This window comes from Pan paniscus, chromosome 3 (genome assembly GCF_029289425.2).
Source record: "Pan paniscus chromosome 3, NHGRI_mPanPan1-v2.0_pri, whole genome shotgun sequence".
Classification (NCBI taxonomy): Eukaryota; Metazoa; Chordata; class Mammalia; order Primates; family Hominidae; genus Pan; species Pan paniscus.
In genome coordinates this window covers 117,073,417-117,090,928 of record NC_073252.2, presented here as the reverse complement: position 1 = coordinate 117,090,928, position 17,512 = coordinate 117,073,417, and the positions used below count along the sequence as shown (strand labels likewise).

General features: G+C 39.2%; 2 protein-coding genes across 12 annotated transcripts in view; one reads left to right on the top strand and one right to left on the bottom strand.

The window, feature by feature from the left end:
• LOC117980048 (kelch-like protein 2) overlaps nt 1-13,937 on the bottom strand; it is a 105,087-nt gene extending 91,150 nt beyond the window's left edge. For 2 of the 11 annotated variants that reach the window (XR_010112014.1, XM_055111782.2), the window contains exon 1: nt 13,006-13,467. The gene's annotated coding sequence lies outside the window, so the exon portion shown is untranslated. Of the gene's footprint in view, nt 1-13,005 lie in introns of all 11 variants that reach the window. The other 9 variants (XM_063603883.1, XM_055111787.2, XM_034959078.3 and 6 more) reach the window with 7 other exon arrangements.
• On the top strand, nt 9,761-17,142 carry C3H4orf3 (chromosome 3 C4orf3 homolog). The gene is made up of 3 exons (XM_003830054.7): nt 9,761-9,961; nt 13,463-13,860; nt 15,426-17,142. Coding segments are annotated over exons 1-3 (600 nt in total). The 3' UTR covers nt 15,427-17,142.
• Nucleotides 17,143-17,512: the final 370 nt, after the last annotated feature.

The following is a 17,512-nucleotide window of genomic DNA, read 5'->3' as shown; positions in this document are numbered from 1 at the left end:
TACCAAGAATAGCATCATCATCTTCAGCATTGGATGGTCATCTAGAGTAGGGTTATACTCTCACTCAGTGGGTGCTAATATGCAGGGTGGTGTATATTGCCTTCAGGCCCGATGACCAACCTTCAAGCTATTGTCTGGAACAGATTTTACTGGAGAATTGACTGGAAAAGAAGAGTATGCAAGACAGTGGCAGAAGATGAAAGTTTGAAGCAAATGGTGGAAATCAATAGTCATGGATAAAGCATAGTGTTCCAGAGGGCTTCTCTCATCCATATATATCCTCATTGAAGATTCCATTAGAATGATGGATTGCGAGAAGTCCTCCCTGCCATGTAATCAAGATTTCCAGGAATGAAAGAGGGAGCTTAAACAATTAGTAGTTAGGACTGCTGTGAAATGAAGGAGTAGTAGAACTCTGAAGGAGGACAGGCAAGGAAGTGCTCCCTAAATGTCAGCCCAGTTTCAAAGCCACATCTCTCAGATTACAGGTAGTGTAACTGTTCTTATCAAATGATTCTGGCACACTCACTATATTCACTGGAGAAAACACCTGAAAGTCAAAGAACAGTACTCTTCCTAAACTTGAAAACAAAATGTCTTTTAGGTAAAGGAGTATATGCTCAATGCCCTCTCTTCGTTTTAATTTAGAAACTTTTAAACAAGATTTTTTTTTAAAAAAGGATACTGAAGGACATCATTGTGACACAGAACTTCCTCTCTTTAACTATACTCGGAACAGAGAAACCTCAGTGAAGATGGAGGTTATTTCACAATCCCAGTCCAGACTGAGTGTTTGTCCTGCATGTTCCCATGGCACAAAGTGTTCAACTCCAGCAATACCATTACTCTGTATTCAATCTGCTTGCCTGTCTCCTCTAGTTTGTGAGCTATATGAGGGCAAGGATAGGGTCTTATATCTATACCCCACACTGTATCCCTCTAACACATAGTAAATATTAATGATTGTAATTTGGGGCATGCTGGGCAGCCCCAGCCTCAGAAAGCCAGCTTTCCCCATTCTTTCTTAAACCCAGAAGATCTACTGAGGGAATAAGTCCTTGTTGTTCTTTACAAACAGATAAACTTATTCTGAACCAGATCACCCTAGCCATATCTGATTAGGTCAAAAATGGCCACCTGACCCAAGGGCAGTCAATTTCTATACTTGAGAGCAGCCAATGATAGGAGAACTCTGTCCAAGACCAATAATTCTCATTAATTAAAACCAGGTAGGGTCTCTGTTGAGAACTTGACTTCAATACACAGAAAAAGTCATTAGCTAGTAATGATGGGCAAAAGTTAAGATACAGATGGAAAAGCAAACAACAGATGCCATGAGGTAAAAGCAGTCATGATGAGTTCTAGTAAACAAAAACCGGATAGAAGAAAAGAGGGGTGAGATAACATTTTTAGATGTGGAAGTAATGAATTCTTGCTTCTGGTGGATAAAAAGATAACTTGTTCAGTATAGGCTCCTCGTATTCTGAGTAGCCAAGAATACATATTCCTTTAACCAAATATGAACCAAGCACCTACCATGTGCTAAATATGACAGGAGTTTTTAGTGGTGAACAAGACAAATCTATTTTGTTCCCATGGAACTTTGAATCTGCTTAGCTTAGAATCTAGACATAGAAGACATATTGAATAAGTAAAAATTATTGCGATAAGTATTATAAAGGAGTAACGGTAGGCTTTCATAGAAATATATGCTATCTTGAATTATACTTTCCATTGAACTATTTTTCATAAGATGCTTGATTGTACGGACTTTCTTGAATTATTAAAGGGCCTAACTCACACGTCAGACTCCTGTCATCCTTATTTTCATACAAATTGGCTCCTACACACAAGGGGGATATCATAAAATCTAAATAAATGCTTTATTTATAAAACATAGCACTAACTCAGATACAGTTAAATGCAACTCCTTCTACCACTACAAGTTAACATTTATTAATACATGGTGTTTCCAATGTGCCAGGTATTTTTCAAAGTGCTTTATAATACCAATTCATGTTCATCATCACAACAAAGTCTATATAATAAGAACAATTATTATTAGTCTCATTTTACACATGAGAAAACTGAGGCAGAGAGAGGTTACATAACTTGCCCAAGGTCAACAGCCATAAGTCGCTGAACCAGGATTTAGATCCAAGCAGTTGTCCTAGAGTCCAAATTCAATTTTACTTGATGTGGTTATGTAGGTAAATTTTCATTCGAAATATCATCCATCAAAATATATATTAAGCATGTCTTATATGCAGGCACTATGTGCCAGGTGCTGATCTAGGTGTTACAGATACAACAAAGAACAAGACAGACAAAAATCCCTGTCATCATGGAAGGGATACAGATAATAAACAAGAGAATGAAGTAAAATATATAGTACATTAGATGATATAAGCGCTATTGAGAAAAATAAAACCAGAAAGAGGGATGTGGAGTGTCAGAGGTGAGATCATGGGTGCAGTTTTAAATAGGGAGTAAGATAGCACTGAATAGGTAACATTTGAGCAACACTTGAAGGGAGTGAGAGAATGAGCCATTCTAAGTATGTTTTAGTCAGAGCCCTGGATTTGGATCCTTGAGCCAGTGACAGTCTTAAAGAGCCTTGGAATTACACTGAGTGTTTCTGGGCTCTGTAATATAGTGAGCCTAGGGCTGGATACAGTAGCTCACACCTGCAATCCCAGCTACTCAGGAGGTTGAGGCAGGAGGATCCCTTGAGCCCAGGAGGTCAAGGCTGCAGTGAGCCATGATCACGCCACTGCACTCCAGGTTGGAAGAGATTCTGTCTCAAAAAAATAAATAAAGAGCCTAATTAGCATAGCCTATGGGGGCTCAGAGTTGCTAGCTAAGGAGGAACAGAGTAATGTAACAAAATAAGCATTATGAAACAAACAATAGACTCCTTCTATGTTTTGAATTGGAATTTCTGAAGGATTATTTTGTGAGGTAACAATACTGAAAACCTTATGAACTCTATTCTTCCCAGTTTCTAGCTGTTATAAAAACAACACATGATTGATATATTTAGTCGGCCTGGGTTACAAATTGATGAAGTCATTCTCACACCAGGGAGAGTAGCCCTGTCTTCCTGTGGGGATCATTTTACTCATTCCCTTAGGTTCCTAGGGAGTACCCTTAATCTCCAGGCAAGAGTCACTCTATGAAAATAAAGTTGTTTATGAAATTTAGTGTGCATGGGAATGATGAAGAAACAGAGAGAAACACCACGGCTGCACTATGCCTACATTCTATAACTCTGACCACTAACAAACCATGAGCCTGTATCCCTCTTAAGTTGATTTAGGTTAGCTTTTTGGTGTCATCTTTTACCTCCTATGCCTCATGCTTTTCAAAATCAAGTAACATTTCCCCAACTTTGAGGTACCTGTTGCAATACTCCAAAAGCTTAAATGAACAGAACTACACCTTTATGTGGCCCATTTGCCAACATAGAAAATAGGGGGAAAATAAACTTTTTATTTTGAACTCTCAGAATACTCTAAATTTGTCATTTATTTTTTAAGCAGGGAACATCTTTTCAAAAGAAATCCTCATGGAAGCCTAACAATGCCTACACTGTCAACTCTACTTTCTGCACCTAGAAGAGGGTACACTAGCTCATTCTTAATGCAATACTACTTGAGGTTTTCCACTTTAATATTCCTTTCAGGGAGTAAAGAATGGCACAACCTGAAGTTGTCACAAGAAGCAATTATCTGAAGCACCTGGACTTGTTCAATCAGATCTGAGAACAAAGTACTGGACTAGATGGTGTCCTCAAAGTCTTACCATAGGTCCTGGAATATCGGGGTTTAGCTGGCAGCAGAACCTCCTCCTTTCACATCTATCGCTACCTTTTGGCTATCAGCTGGAACATGGGGGCCAAAAGGGCTTAGGTGTCCTCTACCTCACAGACCCAGTGTCTTCTAAGCTTTTCTACTTTAATTTTCTCAGCACTTGAAAAATTCACGTTTTAAGACCTTAAAGAGCCCCACTTAAGACATAAAGGCAAGGGCCAGGTGTGGTGGCTCACACCTGAAATCCCAGTGCTTTGGGAGGCCAGGTGAAAGGATCACATGAGGCCGAGAGTTTGAGACCAGCCTGGGCAACAGTGAGACTCTGTCTCTCCTTCTCTCTATACATAAAAATACATAAAGAGAATTATTTACTTAAGAACTGCTACCCTGATTACTTCCAGAGAGTCCAACTTAATAAACTACAGGAATTATCTGTAATTTATTTTACAGATTTAGTCCTCTAATGAAGACCAATGTAACTTTTTATTGTGGGGAAGGTGAAGACTGTCAAGTATTAATATTCTTTTTGAGGGGGGTTCTTTTAAGGTGGTAAGATACATATAATATACAATTTGCCATTTTAACTATGTTATATATACAATTCAGTGACTATTAATTATATTCACAATATTGTGTAATCATCACGACCATCTATTTCCAAAACTTTTTCATAACCACAAACAGAAACTTTCCATTAAGCAGTAACACCTAATTCCCCCATCTCCCAAGCCCCTGAAAAATCAAATATTTTCTCCCATTCTATAGATTGTCCTTTTACTTGTGTCTGGCTTATTTCATTTAGTGTTTTTTCAAACATTATTTTAAAACACTTAGCATTATTTCAAGAATCATCATGTTGTAGCACATATCAGAACTTCATTCCTTTTCATAGCTGAGTAATAATTAAAGATATGTATAACTACATTTTGTTTATCCATTTATGGACAATTGAGTTGTTTCTACTTTTTGGCTATGGTTAATAGTGCTACGATGAAACAGCACACTTGGTGTATACTTGGTGTACAAGTATCTGAGTCTTTGTTTTAAATTATTTGGGATATATACCTAGAAGCAGGATTGCTAGGTCATATGGTTCTTCTTTAACTTTTTGAGGAATCTCTAAACTACCTTCCATAATGGCTCCATTATTTTACATTGCCACTAGCAATGTTAAAGGATTTAAGTTTTTCCATATCCTTGCCAGCACTTGTTATTTTCTGTATTATTATTATATTATTATTGCCATCCTAGCAGATGTGAAATGGTATCTCATTGTGATTTTGATTTGCATTTCCTTAATGACTAATGGTGTAGAGCATATTTTCAACTGCATGTTGGCTATTTGTATATCTTCTTTGGAGAAATGTCTGTTCAAGTCCTTTGATCAGTACTTTTTTTAACTGGGTTCTTTTTATTGTAGAGTTGTAGAAGTTCTTTATATATTCTGTATGTTAAATCTTTATCAGATATATGATTTACAAATATTTTCTTCCATTCTGTAAATTGTCTTTTTACTTTCTTTACAATATTCTTTGATGCCCAAAAGTTTTTAATTTTGATGAAATCCAATTTATCTATTTTGTTGTTGTTGCTTGATGTTAGCTGTGGGTTTTTCATTATACCCTTTATCAAGTTGAGGAAGTTCCCTTCTATTCCCAGTTTTCTGCTGGTTTTTATTAGGGAATAAAGTGCCTATTCTGCTCAATTGAAATGAAATGTTTGTCTTTTTCCCTTGTCTTACTAATGTGGCATATTATACTAATTGACTTTCTTATGTTGAGCTACCCTTGCATTCCTGGGATAAACCTCATGTGGTAATGGTATATAATCCTTTTAATATGCTGTTGGTTTGGGTTTACTAGTACTTTTTGAGAATTTTTTTTTTGAGACGGATTCTTTTTTTTTGAGATGGAGTGTCACTTTGTCACCCAGGCTGGAGTGCAGTTGCGCGATCTCAACTCACTGCAAACTCTGCTACCCGGGCTCAGGCAATTATCTTGCCTCAGCCTCCCAAGCAGCTGGGATTACAGATGCCTGCCACTGCACCTGGCTAATTTTTGTAGTTTTAGTAGAGACGGGGTTTCACCATCTGGGCCAGGATGGTCTTGAACTCCTGACCTCATGATCCACCCACCTCGGCCTCCCAAAGTGCTGGGATTATAGGCATGAGTCACAGTGCCTGGCCCTTTTTGAGAACTTTTCTATCTATATTCGTAAGGGATACTGGTCTGCAATTTTTTTATAGTGGTAAAAGCATATAACATAAAACTTACCATATTAACCATTTTCAAAAGTACAGTTTAGTAGTGTGAAACATATTCAAATAGTTGTGAAACAGATCTCCAAAACGTTTTCACCTTACAAAACTATAACTCTATGCCCATTAAACAATTGGCCTTTTCCCTCTGTCCCCAGCCCCTGGTAAACACCACTCTACTTTATGTTTCTAGGAATTTGACTCCTTAATATACCTCATGTAAGTGGAATCATACAGTATTTGTCTGTCACTGGCTTATTTCATTTAGGATAATGACCTCAAGGTTCATCCACATTGTAGCATTTGACAGGATTTCCTTCCTCTTAAGGCTGAATGATATTCCATTGTATGTAGATAACACATTTTTTTAATCCATTCACCTGTTGATAGATATTTGGGTTGCTTCCACCTCTTGGCTATTGTGAAAAGTGCTGCTATAAACATGGGTGTGCAATATCTGTAATTTGCTTTTCTTGTGATGTCATTATCTGCCTTGGTATCAGAGTACTAGCTTAATAGAATGAGTTAGAGAGTGTTCTCTCAGGTCTATTTATTGAGAGAGTTTGAAAAGGAACAGTGTTAATTCTTTAAATGTTGGATATTATTCACCAGAGAAGTGATCTACTCCTGGACTTTTCTTTGTTGGAATGTTTTGATTACTGATTGAATCTCTTTACTTGTTATAGGTCTGTTCAGCTTTTCTATTCGTCTAAGTTATCTAATTTGTTGACATACAATTGTTCACAGTATTATAATCCTTTTTATTTCTGTAAGTTTGGTGGTAATATGTACACTTTCCTTTATGATTTTAGTTATTTGTGTCTTCTCACCTTTTTCTTCCTGTAGCTAAAGGTTTGCCAATTTGGTTCATCTTTTCAAAGAACCAATTTTGGTTTCATTGATTACTTCTATGGGTTTTGTATTCACTATTTCATTTATCTCTGCTCTAATCTTTATTATTTCCTGTCTTCTGATAGCTTTGTTATTTTGTTCTCCTTTTTCTATTTCCTCATGTTGTAAAGTTAGGTTGATTTGAGATCTTTCTTTGTTAACGTAGGCATTTATAGCTATAGATTGTCTTCACTGCAATCTACAAGTTTTCCTATGTTGCATTTTCATTTTTGTTTGTCTCTAAGTATTTTCTAATTTCCCTTATGATATCCTTTTTGAACCACTGGTGGTTTAAGAGTGTGTTAAATTTCCACGTTTGTGAATTTTCCAGTTTTCCTTCTGTTATTAACTTCTAACTTCATTTCATTGTTGTCAGAGATCTTTCTGACTTCAATTTTTAAAACTTCACTGAAACTTGTTTTATGCCTTAATATATAATATATCCTGGAGAATGTTTCATGTATACTTGATAAGACTTGATATTTTGCTGCTGTTGGGTGGAGTTCTGTATGTGTCTGTCAGGTATAGTTGGTTTATAGTGTTGTTCAAGTCCCCTATTTTCTTACTGCTCTTCTGTCTAAATGTTCTACCCATTATTAAAAGTAAAGTATTAAAGTTTCCAAAAACTTTTGTAAAACTGTCTATTTCCCCCTTCAATTCTGTCAATGTCTGCTTCATATATTTTGATTCAGTATTTTCTTGGTTGCTGTAAACTTCTGACTGTTTTCCAGCATTCTGAAAAAGTTATTTCAGACAGCTTTTGCTTGTTTTTCAATGCTGCTGTGGAGGGACAGGAACTTGGAGTTGCTATTCCACCATTTTGAACATGGGTCACCCAAGGTGATTTTTTGACACTAGCTTTCACTAGAACAGAACAACAACAACAACAACAACAACAATAAATCTGTTCTCCAACAGGCATATTTATAGATATGAACAAGAAAGCTGAGCTTTTCCAGTAGATGCCTTAAGCCACATTCCCTGCATCTATCTCTTCCATTCCATGTTGGTCCTTGAGTAAACCCCGAGGAATCATAGCATTCCATGAAATTTAGTTTAAAAAGCACTGTTATAAATCATTAAAGCCCCTTGATACTTACGTGTCTACTGTCTGTGATCTGATGCCATAAACAGTTAAATAATAATTTTGGACTAGACTGTGTCTTGTTTATTTTCTAATTTACTTTTTTTCAACAAACTTTCCAACTTCTAGTTAATAAAATGCATTTTCATTGAGAAAATTTGAAAAATATGGAAAAACACAAAGAATGAAACTATCTGTGATCCCATCTTCCAAGAATAACTTCTGTTAACACGGTTACATTTGTCACACTTATAAGTCTAATTCTGGTCAATATTTTGTATATAGCAATGATCACCTTAGCATCCATTTATTTATTCTAAATTAACAACTGTTTAATTCCAAGCATAGGTTTTAATTCCAAGCACAGGTTTCCTATGCTTGGAAACCTATAATCTTATGAGATAAAAACATGTCATGTATTGACTAACCTTTGAGACTCCATCCTCAATGACTGCCTCTCTAACACCTTTCAATAAAACAAATAACAGGTTGATTGCTGATGATTAGCTTAATGAAATTTCAAAGTTGTAGGTTTCAACATCTTTGTCATTTGTGCCTACTAGTTAAACTCTGCTCTACCGAAGTTTTTAAACTTTTAAAAGCAGAAGGATGCTTTGTTTTGAAATAAAATCTTGTATGAAACTCTAAAAAATAAACAAAACTAAGTTTTTATGGTTGAAGTCTGTCTGTACATGTATAAGTACAGACATGTACATGTATAATACATGTACATGTATAAGCAGAAAGAGGTTTAATTGTATCTGACTAGTATGTTCACAGCCAGTTCTGTTCAGCCTTTCAAAACCCAAATCATTATGCAGAACCCCAGGCTCTGTGATACTGTTCGAAAACTTCATTGCTCTGTTATATGTCCTCAGTCAGTATTTTTAATGAATCAGTTGGTATTGCTTCCGTATCTCTTATGGCTCCTTGGACAATGCCTGACACACAGCAGGTATTAAAAAGTATTTACTGAAATTAAAGAAGGAAAATCCACAAAGGGGAAAGGATTGGCACATATCCATTACTAGTACTTCAAAACATCTCAGAAAGTATCCCTGCTAAGAGTATAGATCAATAGCGTCAGATCCCACTGGTATCATACACTATTATGTTCTAAAACACACAATTTTACAAGTATTTTTTTGACTAGGATTGTGTTAGTGGTTGCAGAATATAACAAACTATTGTTGAATACATATTAAATTTCTTCCATGAGGAAGACACTGTTTAAAGAGCTGTGGAGATTGCAAAGATGGCAAAAATACTGTCTCTCCTTTAAAGAACACTTAATAAGTGCTAGGTTCAGTGGCTCATGCCTGTAATCCTGGCAGTTCCAGAGGCTGAAGCAGGAGGATCACTTGAAACCAGCAGTTTCACTGGGCAACATAGTGAAAACCCATTTCTACAAAAATAAACATTAATAAAAAGCAAGCCTGGCATGGTGGTGTGTGTCTGTAGTCCTAACAACTGGGAAAGCTGAGGTGGAAGGATTGCTTGAGCCCAGGGGTTCAAGGTTGCCATGAGCTCTGATTGCACCACTGCACTCCAGCATGTGTGACAGACCAATACCCTGTCTCAAAACAAATGAACATAACTTAATACTCTAACAGGGGAGAAAATTTACATAAAATTGCTACAAAGCAAGCCAATGTGCCAGACAATATCAAGAAAATTTCAGTGTTTTTTGAGTCAGAGGTAGGGAAATTTTGAAAGATGACCAGTCTAATAAATAGCCCCATTAATAGGAGGCCATTACAGAATGTAGAGGGAAATAATAGGTGCCAAAGGAAGGCAAAAAACTATGGAAACAAATACTTCATTCACTGCCTTGATCTTGAGAAAATAACCCTCTCCCCAAGAAGAAAACATGACATAGAAGGTGGAGACAAGTTAAATGTGAAGTTTTCACAATTGGTATGTTAGAAATACCAAGAATGGAGAGATCAATGTGAATTGTAGTGAAGGAAATTTTATGAAGTTGGCACTTAAGTTGGGCCCTGAAGGATGAGTAGGATTTGGACAGGTGAGAAAGCATTCCAGTTTAACAGGAAAAACATGCACCAAAGCCCAGAGGCCAAGAGAATAGTTTCCATGAGGAAGATGGAAGAAAGCACTCTGACTGGAGCAAAGAATGTTTCCTGGGTACCAGGTTGGCTGAGTAGAGTAGAGCCAGATTAATAGTGGGTATAAAGGTGGGAACTGCTAAGGCCAAGATGAAGATAAAAGAGAAGCTGCAACCTAGTTATGATGATAGTACAACTCTTTCTTTGTTAGAGCATGGAGGGAACATGGTCTTGCTCTGTCATCCAGGCTGAAGTGCAGTGGCACGATAACAGTTCACTGCAGCCTCGACCTCAAGTGATCCTCCCAATTCAGCCTCCTGAGTAGCTAGGACTACAGGTGTGTGCCACCACACTTAGCTAACTTTTCTATTTTTTGTAGAGATGGGATTTCGCCATGTTGCTCAGGCTTGTCTCGAACACCTAGGCTGAAGCAATCCACCCACCTTGGCCTCCCGAAGTGCTGGGATTACAGGTGTGAACAACAGCGCCCAGCAGATAGTACAACTCTTAAACAAAGAAAACTATTGAAGATATACAAAGGAGTAAGAATGAAAGAGAACAGCCTGGGTGCAGTGGCTCATGCCTGCAATCCCAGCACTTTGGCAGGCCGAGGCGGGCGGATCACCTGAGGTCAGGAGTTCAAGACCAGCCTGGCCAACATGGCGAAACTCTGTCTCTACTAAAAATACAAAAATTAGCCAGGCGTGCTGGCAGGCGGCTGAAATCCCAGCTACTCAGGAGGCTGAGGCAGGGAGAATTGCTTGACCCCATGAGGTGGAGGTTGCAGTGAGCCAAGATCACACCATTGCACTCCAGCCTGGGCAACAGAGCAAGACTCCGTCTCCAAAAAAAAAAAAAAAAAAAAAAGAATTGAAGAGAACAATAACAACAAAATGAATAAATAAAATGACCCAGAAGATGGAGAAATAACTTGTGGTACCAATCAACAGGGTTGTTGTTAGGACAGGTACTCAATTTGAAAAGGAGGAAAAGACAAAGTTAAGATGAGAAAGAATAATTTAAGATAAACACATATATTTCCAGATGAAAATTACAGTAACCAAATTCTCCACTGTTGGAGAGGTTATTCTATAAAATTAATTTAATTCCTAGGATGATCATGAGGATGCTTTATCACATGGATATATTGGCTTGAGAGCTGCATACGAAAAATTTGCATTATCCCTTAGGTTAAAGCAAAATTCATCATCATCTCCCTCCTGAAAACTTATTGCACTTGAAGTTCAGAAGATCTGTAACGTCTTCTTAAAAACACTTAGCTGTCTTTGGCCTGATGGTTATAGCATTTTCATACACCACCTTCTCCACCCCAGCCCAATCAGATTAAGTGTGCTGACAGAATTATGGAAGTGTTGGATCATGGTTGCAGTGCAATGATTCAATCTGTAGTCCCTGGTGCATATTTTTCACTTGAACATGTGAAGTAGAAAGTTCAAGGTGGTTGGACAAGTGCCGAGGTATTGCATGACTGACAGTGAACCTGGATTTCAGTACAGTACTTTTTAAAATTTAAATTGCTTTGATAATGGCAAATGCCAACTGAGCAAGGTGGCTCATGCCTGTAATCCCAGTACTTTGGGAAGTCGAGGCAGAAGGATCACTTGAGGCCAGTAGTTCAAAATCAGCCACAACACACTCTAAACTCATTTCTGTAATGTGGAATAATCAACAATCAGTGGGACTTTTACAAGGGTAAAGTCGGAAATACAATCTTTCAACTGAATTTAGTTTAAATAACCCCTCCTTATTTGCACTAGTTGCTCTTCCAAGTCTGACAGACGTTCCTGACTCAAGATCAGATCATACTGTCAACATCCCCTCATGATGAGCATGTGACTCTGGGCCAAAGACAAGTTTAAAACCATTTCAAGACCTGTTCAGTTTATGTCATGCTTCTTCAACACTAATAATCTCAATAATTTTTTATCAATCCTACTTCAATAACTAGGAGTAATTGATCCTACCTTGTCAGCGAGAAGAATGCTTCCATCTCTGGTAGGGGCAATTGTTTATTTGCCTTTCCTAATTTTTGTAAAGATTCAATGCCACTTAAGCCCAGGGTCTTTTTGTCTACTACCATCAGACAATCTGTATTACAGCACACAATCTAATTAATTCTCAGGTAATGGCCCTCTCATCCCAGAATCTACAAAGCATTTTTCTTGAAAGGTCGTATACTATCTTTGTCTCTAAAACCTGGCAATTGATTTGGAGGCAAATTGGAGCAAGGTTAGGAAGCTATGGAACAGCTTTAAGAGTGCTGGATTTGCAGTTAATTTTAGGCTTTATAATTTTTTCAGTAACCTTAGACAATTCACTCCTTTTGTGTCTCATTTCCTAATTCTATAAAATGGAGTACTGCCCCTTCAAAGAGGTTTTACGACGATTTAATGACTTTGTAAAAACACAACTACAGTCTTATCTCCATTTACTATGCACCAAGAGAACCACTTATATGTCTGGGTGCCCGTTATTTTCTGAACAATTCAGGAATCATAATGTGACAAGAAAGAGAATATTTGAAATTGGACCCACGAGGTAAAATCCAGGCAGTATAGGTCATTTTCTTCCTGCTAGCATTCTATTCTTGCTGAGGCTCACACTCAAAGTCAAATAACCTTTGGGTTATTCTTCCCACCCCCATTTTCCCCCAGATGGAGTCTCGCTCTGTTGCCCAGCCTGGAGTGCAACAGTGGCACGATCTCAGCTCACTGCAACCTCCGCCTCCCGGGTTCAAGCGATTCTCCTGCCTCAGCCTCCCGAGTAACTGGGATTACAGGCGCCTGCCACCACGCCCGGCTAATTTTTGGATTTTTTTTTTTTAGTAGAGACGGGATTTCAGTATGTTGGCCAGGCAGGTCTCGAACTCCTTACCTCAGGTGATCCGCCCGCCTCGGTCTCTCAAAGTGCTGGGATTACAGGGGGGCGCGGCCAGGTTATTCTTAAACCCACTCCCTTGAAGTACCTGCAAAATGCTCACGTGCTGCTCTCTGGCCCGTTTGGAAACTCAGTCCCGTGAGTAGGACGTCCACCTCATCGGTGGTGTTTAAATATTAAGTGTCAAATGCTAGAGACAGTACAAAACCCACCAGAGGGGGCCTTCCTAACACGTTGGCATAAGGATCCAAACGGAATACGGGGATAGGAGAGGTGACCTTGTGCAGTTTCAGGGAGGAGTCCATCACCTGACTGGACTGGGCCTTTCAGGGGGACGAGAGCGTATTTCTTCCAACGAAACCTGAATAACCAGCTATCTGCCTGGGACGCCGCGAGGCAGAAGTAGGCGGGCCCATTGACTTAGTGTCAAGGCGGAGGCCGCGCTTCATGCCAGTGGTCACGGAGGCAGCGGAAAGCCGAGACAGGCGCCTGCGCGCTGGGGAGAGTAGGTTCAGAGTGCCTTCCGGAACCCGGGGCGCGGCGGACTGCGCAGGCGGCCGGACTCCGCTCAGTTTCCGGTGCGGCGAACACCAAAGTCCGGAAACTTAAGCATTTTCGGTTTCTAGGGTTGTTACGAAGCTGCAGGAGCGAGATGGAGGTGGACGCACCGGGTGTTGATGGTCGAGATGGTCTCCGGGAGCGGCGAGGCTTTAGCGAGGGAGGGAGGCAGAACCTCGATGTGAGGCCTCAGTCTGGGGCAAATGGGCTTCCCAAACACTCCTACTGGTTGGACCTCTGGCTTTTCATCCTTTTCGATGTGGTGGTGTTTCTCTTTGTGTATTTTTTGCCATGGTGAGTATCTCGAATGCAAAATTGGGGTGGTAAGGAGCTTAGAGATCATTTGCTCCCTTTTGGGCGGGGAGGGGACTGAATTCCAGAGAGTTTATATATGTCCAAGATCACACAGCTGGTGAGTGGCGCAGTCGGGTGGGTGGGGGAGAAGGACTAGGAGTAAAATGTCCTTCTTTAGCACGTCCGTGGGAGTCTCCAAAGAAGTGTGGAGAAAACTTGGCGTCATATTTTCTCATGATTTGGAATGAAACCAGCTAGGCTTGAGTTCCTGCAGCACCATGAAGCGACCGGAGAAGTTATTTCGCTTTTTGGAGCTTTATTTTTTCATCTGCCATTTGGGACCATTAGTAACCCAGGTCATAGGGGTGTAGTGAAGATTGAGATCGTAGTGATTTGCATGTTGCCTGGCAGTAGTAAGTGCTCAACGAAAGCTATTTTTACTATACAGCTGTTTAACCATGAGCAGACCACGCAGCTGTCTAAAACTAAACATGTCCAAAACTGAACTCTTAACAGCTTCTTACCCAAATTTACTTGCCTTGCAGCGTTACCATTTCAGTAAACGCCAACTTTATCCACCGTTACCTCCCAGAAACCTGAGACACTTTGCCCTTTTCTTACACACATCCACATATCCTAAAACACCAAGTTACAAAATTCTGTAGAGTTTACTTGTAAAACCCATGCTCTCCATTTTCATCGCCACTCGCTCTGAAAAGACAATTCTGGCAGAGGGTAAAGGAAGGGAACTTAAGAGAATAGGGCAGGAGGAAGCAGACACCAAATGGAGATGGTGGTAAGAGACAAGCTAAGGAGAAGCAGTGAGATGAAACAGGGCTCCTATGGGAGAAGAGCAGTGTAGCCCATCTAGACAGCTCTCCTGGACTTTGGAGTTGATTGTTCACTCACTGTTAACTCCTCTTAGTCACCATGCCTATGAGTTACTTCTGAAATTCTCACTTCTTGATAGGCAGTCACTTCTTCTACACCCCCAACCCCCATCCTATATTTTCACCAAGATTTGGGTGTCTTAAGCCTCACTGTCTGATTTCTTGGATGGTGTAGTAAGTTAGAGAAGACAGAGAGGGCCAGGCACAGTGGCTCACGCCTGTAGTCCCAGCTACTTGGGAAGCTGAAATAGGAGGATTGCTTGAGCTGGGGAGGTCGAGGCTTCAGTGAGCTGTGAACGTGCCACTGTACTCCAGTCTGGGAGACAAAGCAAAACCCTGTCTCAAAAAAAGGGGTGGCAGGGGAGCGAGAGGGATTAATGGGAGGATGGCAAAAGGGATAGGGATTTTTATAAAATTCTCTGTCAAGCCGTTTGTAAAGGGAGAGTTTTACTCTCCCTCCCTGTTTTGGTAGAGACTGATAATCTCAAATACAGTGGGTTTTGTGTGTGTGTGTGTGTTTGTTTTTATGACCTGAATTTTCAGCTCTGGATAGAAAATAGAGGCCTTACAAGAAATGTTCTAGGTTTTTCTTTTTATCAACATGTAAATAGGCATAAAGTGTTAAAAACTGGGAAGATAAAGCACATATTGCTGACAAATACTTGCTTTTTACAGACTTGTTCGCTGATATCTAAATTAAGAAGTTGGTTCTTGAGTGAATTCTGAAAATGGCTACAAACTTCTTGAATAAAGAAGACAGGACTCTCAATAGAAGAATTTCACATCTCCAAGGGACCCTTCCTTTCATTTTACACTTTGTTACTAATTTGCAGAACTCTATTAAATGGGTAGGATTTCACCCATTCCTAGCTAAGTTCTTAAAATTAAACCCTTTGGTTCGTGTTTAAAAACTTTCAAACATCTGATGGCTTTACAGGGGCTGAATATAAAAGCATTTGTACTTAAAGGTCTTGTGTATTCATTAAGAAATATAGTTATGTCTTTTAATGTTTTAAGAGTTGATCAGGGTTTACTATGATGCAAGTAATAGGATGCTTAATAAGGGAAGGTTTTTATGAATTCAAAAGTCAATTATTCAAAAGCAGGGAAAGATTTTGAGAGAGGGAACAAAGTATTCTTAGATTGCATAGAAGCTGCTAGGTTCCAGTTTTAATTTTTAGGTTTAGTTGGACTCTGTTATGAAAAGATAGGTTATGGGTGGGCGACAGGTTGATACAGTCTTAGAAAAAGCAGGTAATATCAAAGTATTGGAAAGCTAGCATGCATGCCCTTTTACCTGGGTATCTTCCCCCTTTTTTCCTTTTAAACTCTTGAGCCTCCTATAACGAAGGATTATGTGTTTCAAACCTATTTTTTCTTTTACTGTTTCATTAAGTGTGCTTGTGCCCAAAACATTTATTTGTATAATATCTGTAACTTGCTTAAATACTTCAGCAAAGTCAGCATATTTACTCATTCAACAAATATTTGAGCCAGGCATTATTTTAGACACAGCAGTGAACAAAACAAAAAGGCATTCTTGCCTTCATGGAGCTTACATTCTTATTGTTATTTAAATCTAAATGTTATAAAACAAGAATTTATCTTCTAGGGTTGATCAGCTAGTATTTAATCAAAAAGGCCACACTCCCATAGCAGCTACTCTAAGCTGTAGTAGCTAATAAAAAATATTACTGTTGGCCGGGCACAGTGGCTCACGCCTATAAGCCCAGCACTTTGGGAGGCCAAGGGCGGTAGATCACTTGAGGTCAAGAGTTGTGACACCAGCCTGGCCAACCTGGTGAAACCCTATCTCTATTAAAAAATACAAAAAATTTAGCTGGGCATGTTGGCATGCACCTGTAGTCCCAGCTATTTGGGAGGCTGAGGCACGAGAATTGCTTGAATCTGGGAGGTGAAGGTTGCAATGAGCCAAGATGGGGCCACTGCACTCTAACGTGGGCAACAGAGACCCTGTCTCAAAAAGAAAATATTCCTGTTAGCCCTAAAGGCTTTACATGAGGAATGGTAGAAGTGGTCTTTTGTTTAAATTAGTTGCATTCAGCATATATGAATTGTCTTAAATATTTTGGGGATACTCCCCCGCCTTTTAAACAGGGCATAAGATCTGGTAAACTCTCTGTATATCTTCCTACCTTTCAAAATCGTTCTTAGGGTTAGTCAAGTCTGGAATATAATTGCTGACTATAAAGTTAGCAATTATGCTTTTAAGGTGTTGTCACATCAACCTAAAGAGAACCATCCATGGAAGGTATGGTTGAAACATCTGTAGGAACACAGAACTGGGATTTCACTGAGTTTACCAAATCAACTGTGTGAACTGTTTCTGCACTGCTTGCTAATGGTTTCATCTAATAAATGTTTACTTATATAGCTGAGTTTGGTTTTATTCTAACAAATTACCTGGTGGTATGATTGTGAGGTGATTAACAGTTCTCACATAGTTTACTGTTAGGTCACACACAGACTTCCGATCATAATCCATACTGCCTTTTTGAGCCTAAAATCAGCCTACTACCACAATTACCAAATATTCTGAAAATTTCTAGTATGGTGAAGATGGAGAGATCTTGGTGTGAAGGTTAATTTTATATGTCATCTTGATTATGCTAGGAGATGCCCAGATTTCTGGGTTTGTCCATGAGGGTGTTTCCAGAAGAGATTAGCATTTGAATCAGTAGACTGAATAAAAAAGAGCCACCCACTCCACTGCGGGTGGGCATCATCCAACCCCTTGAGGG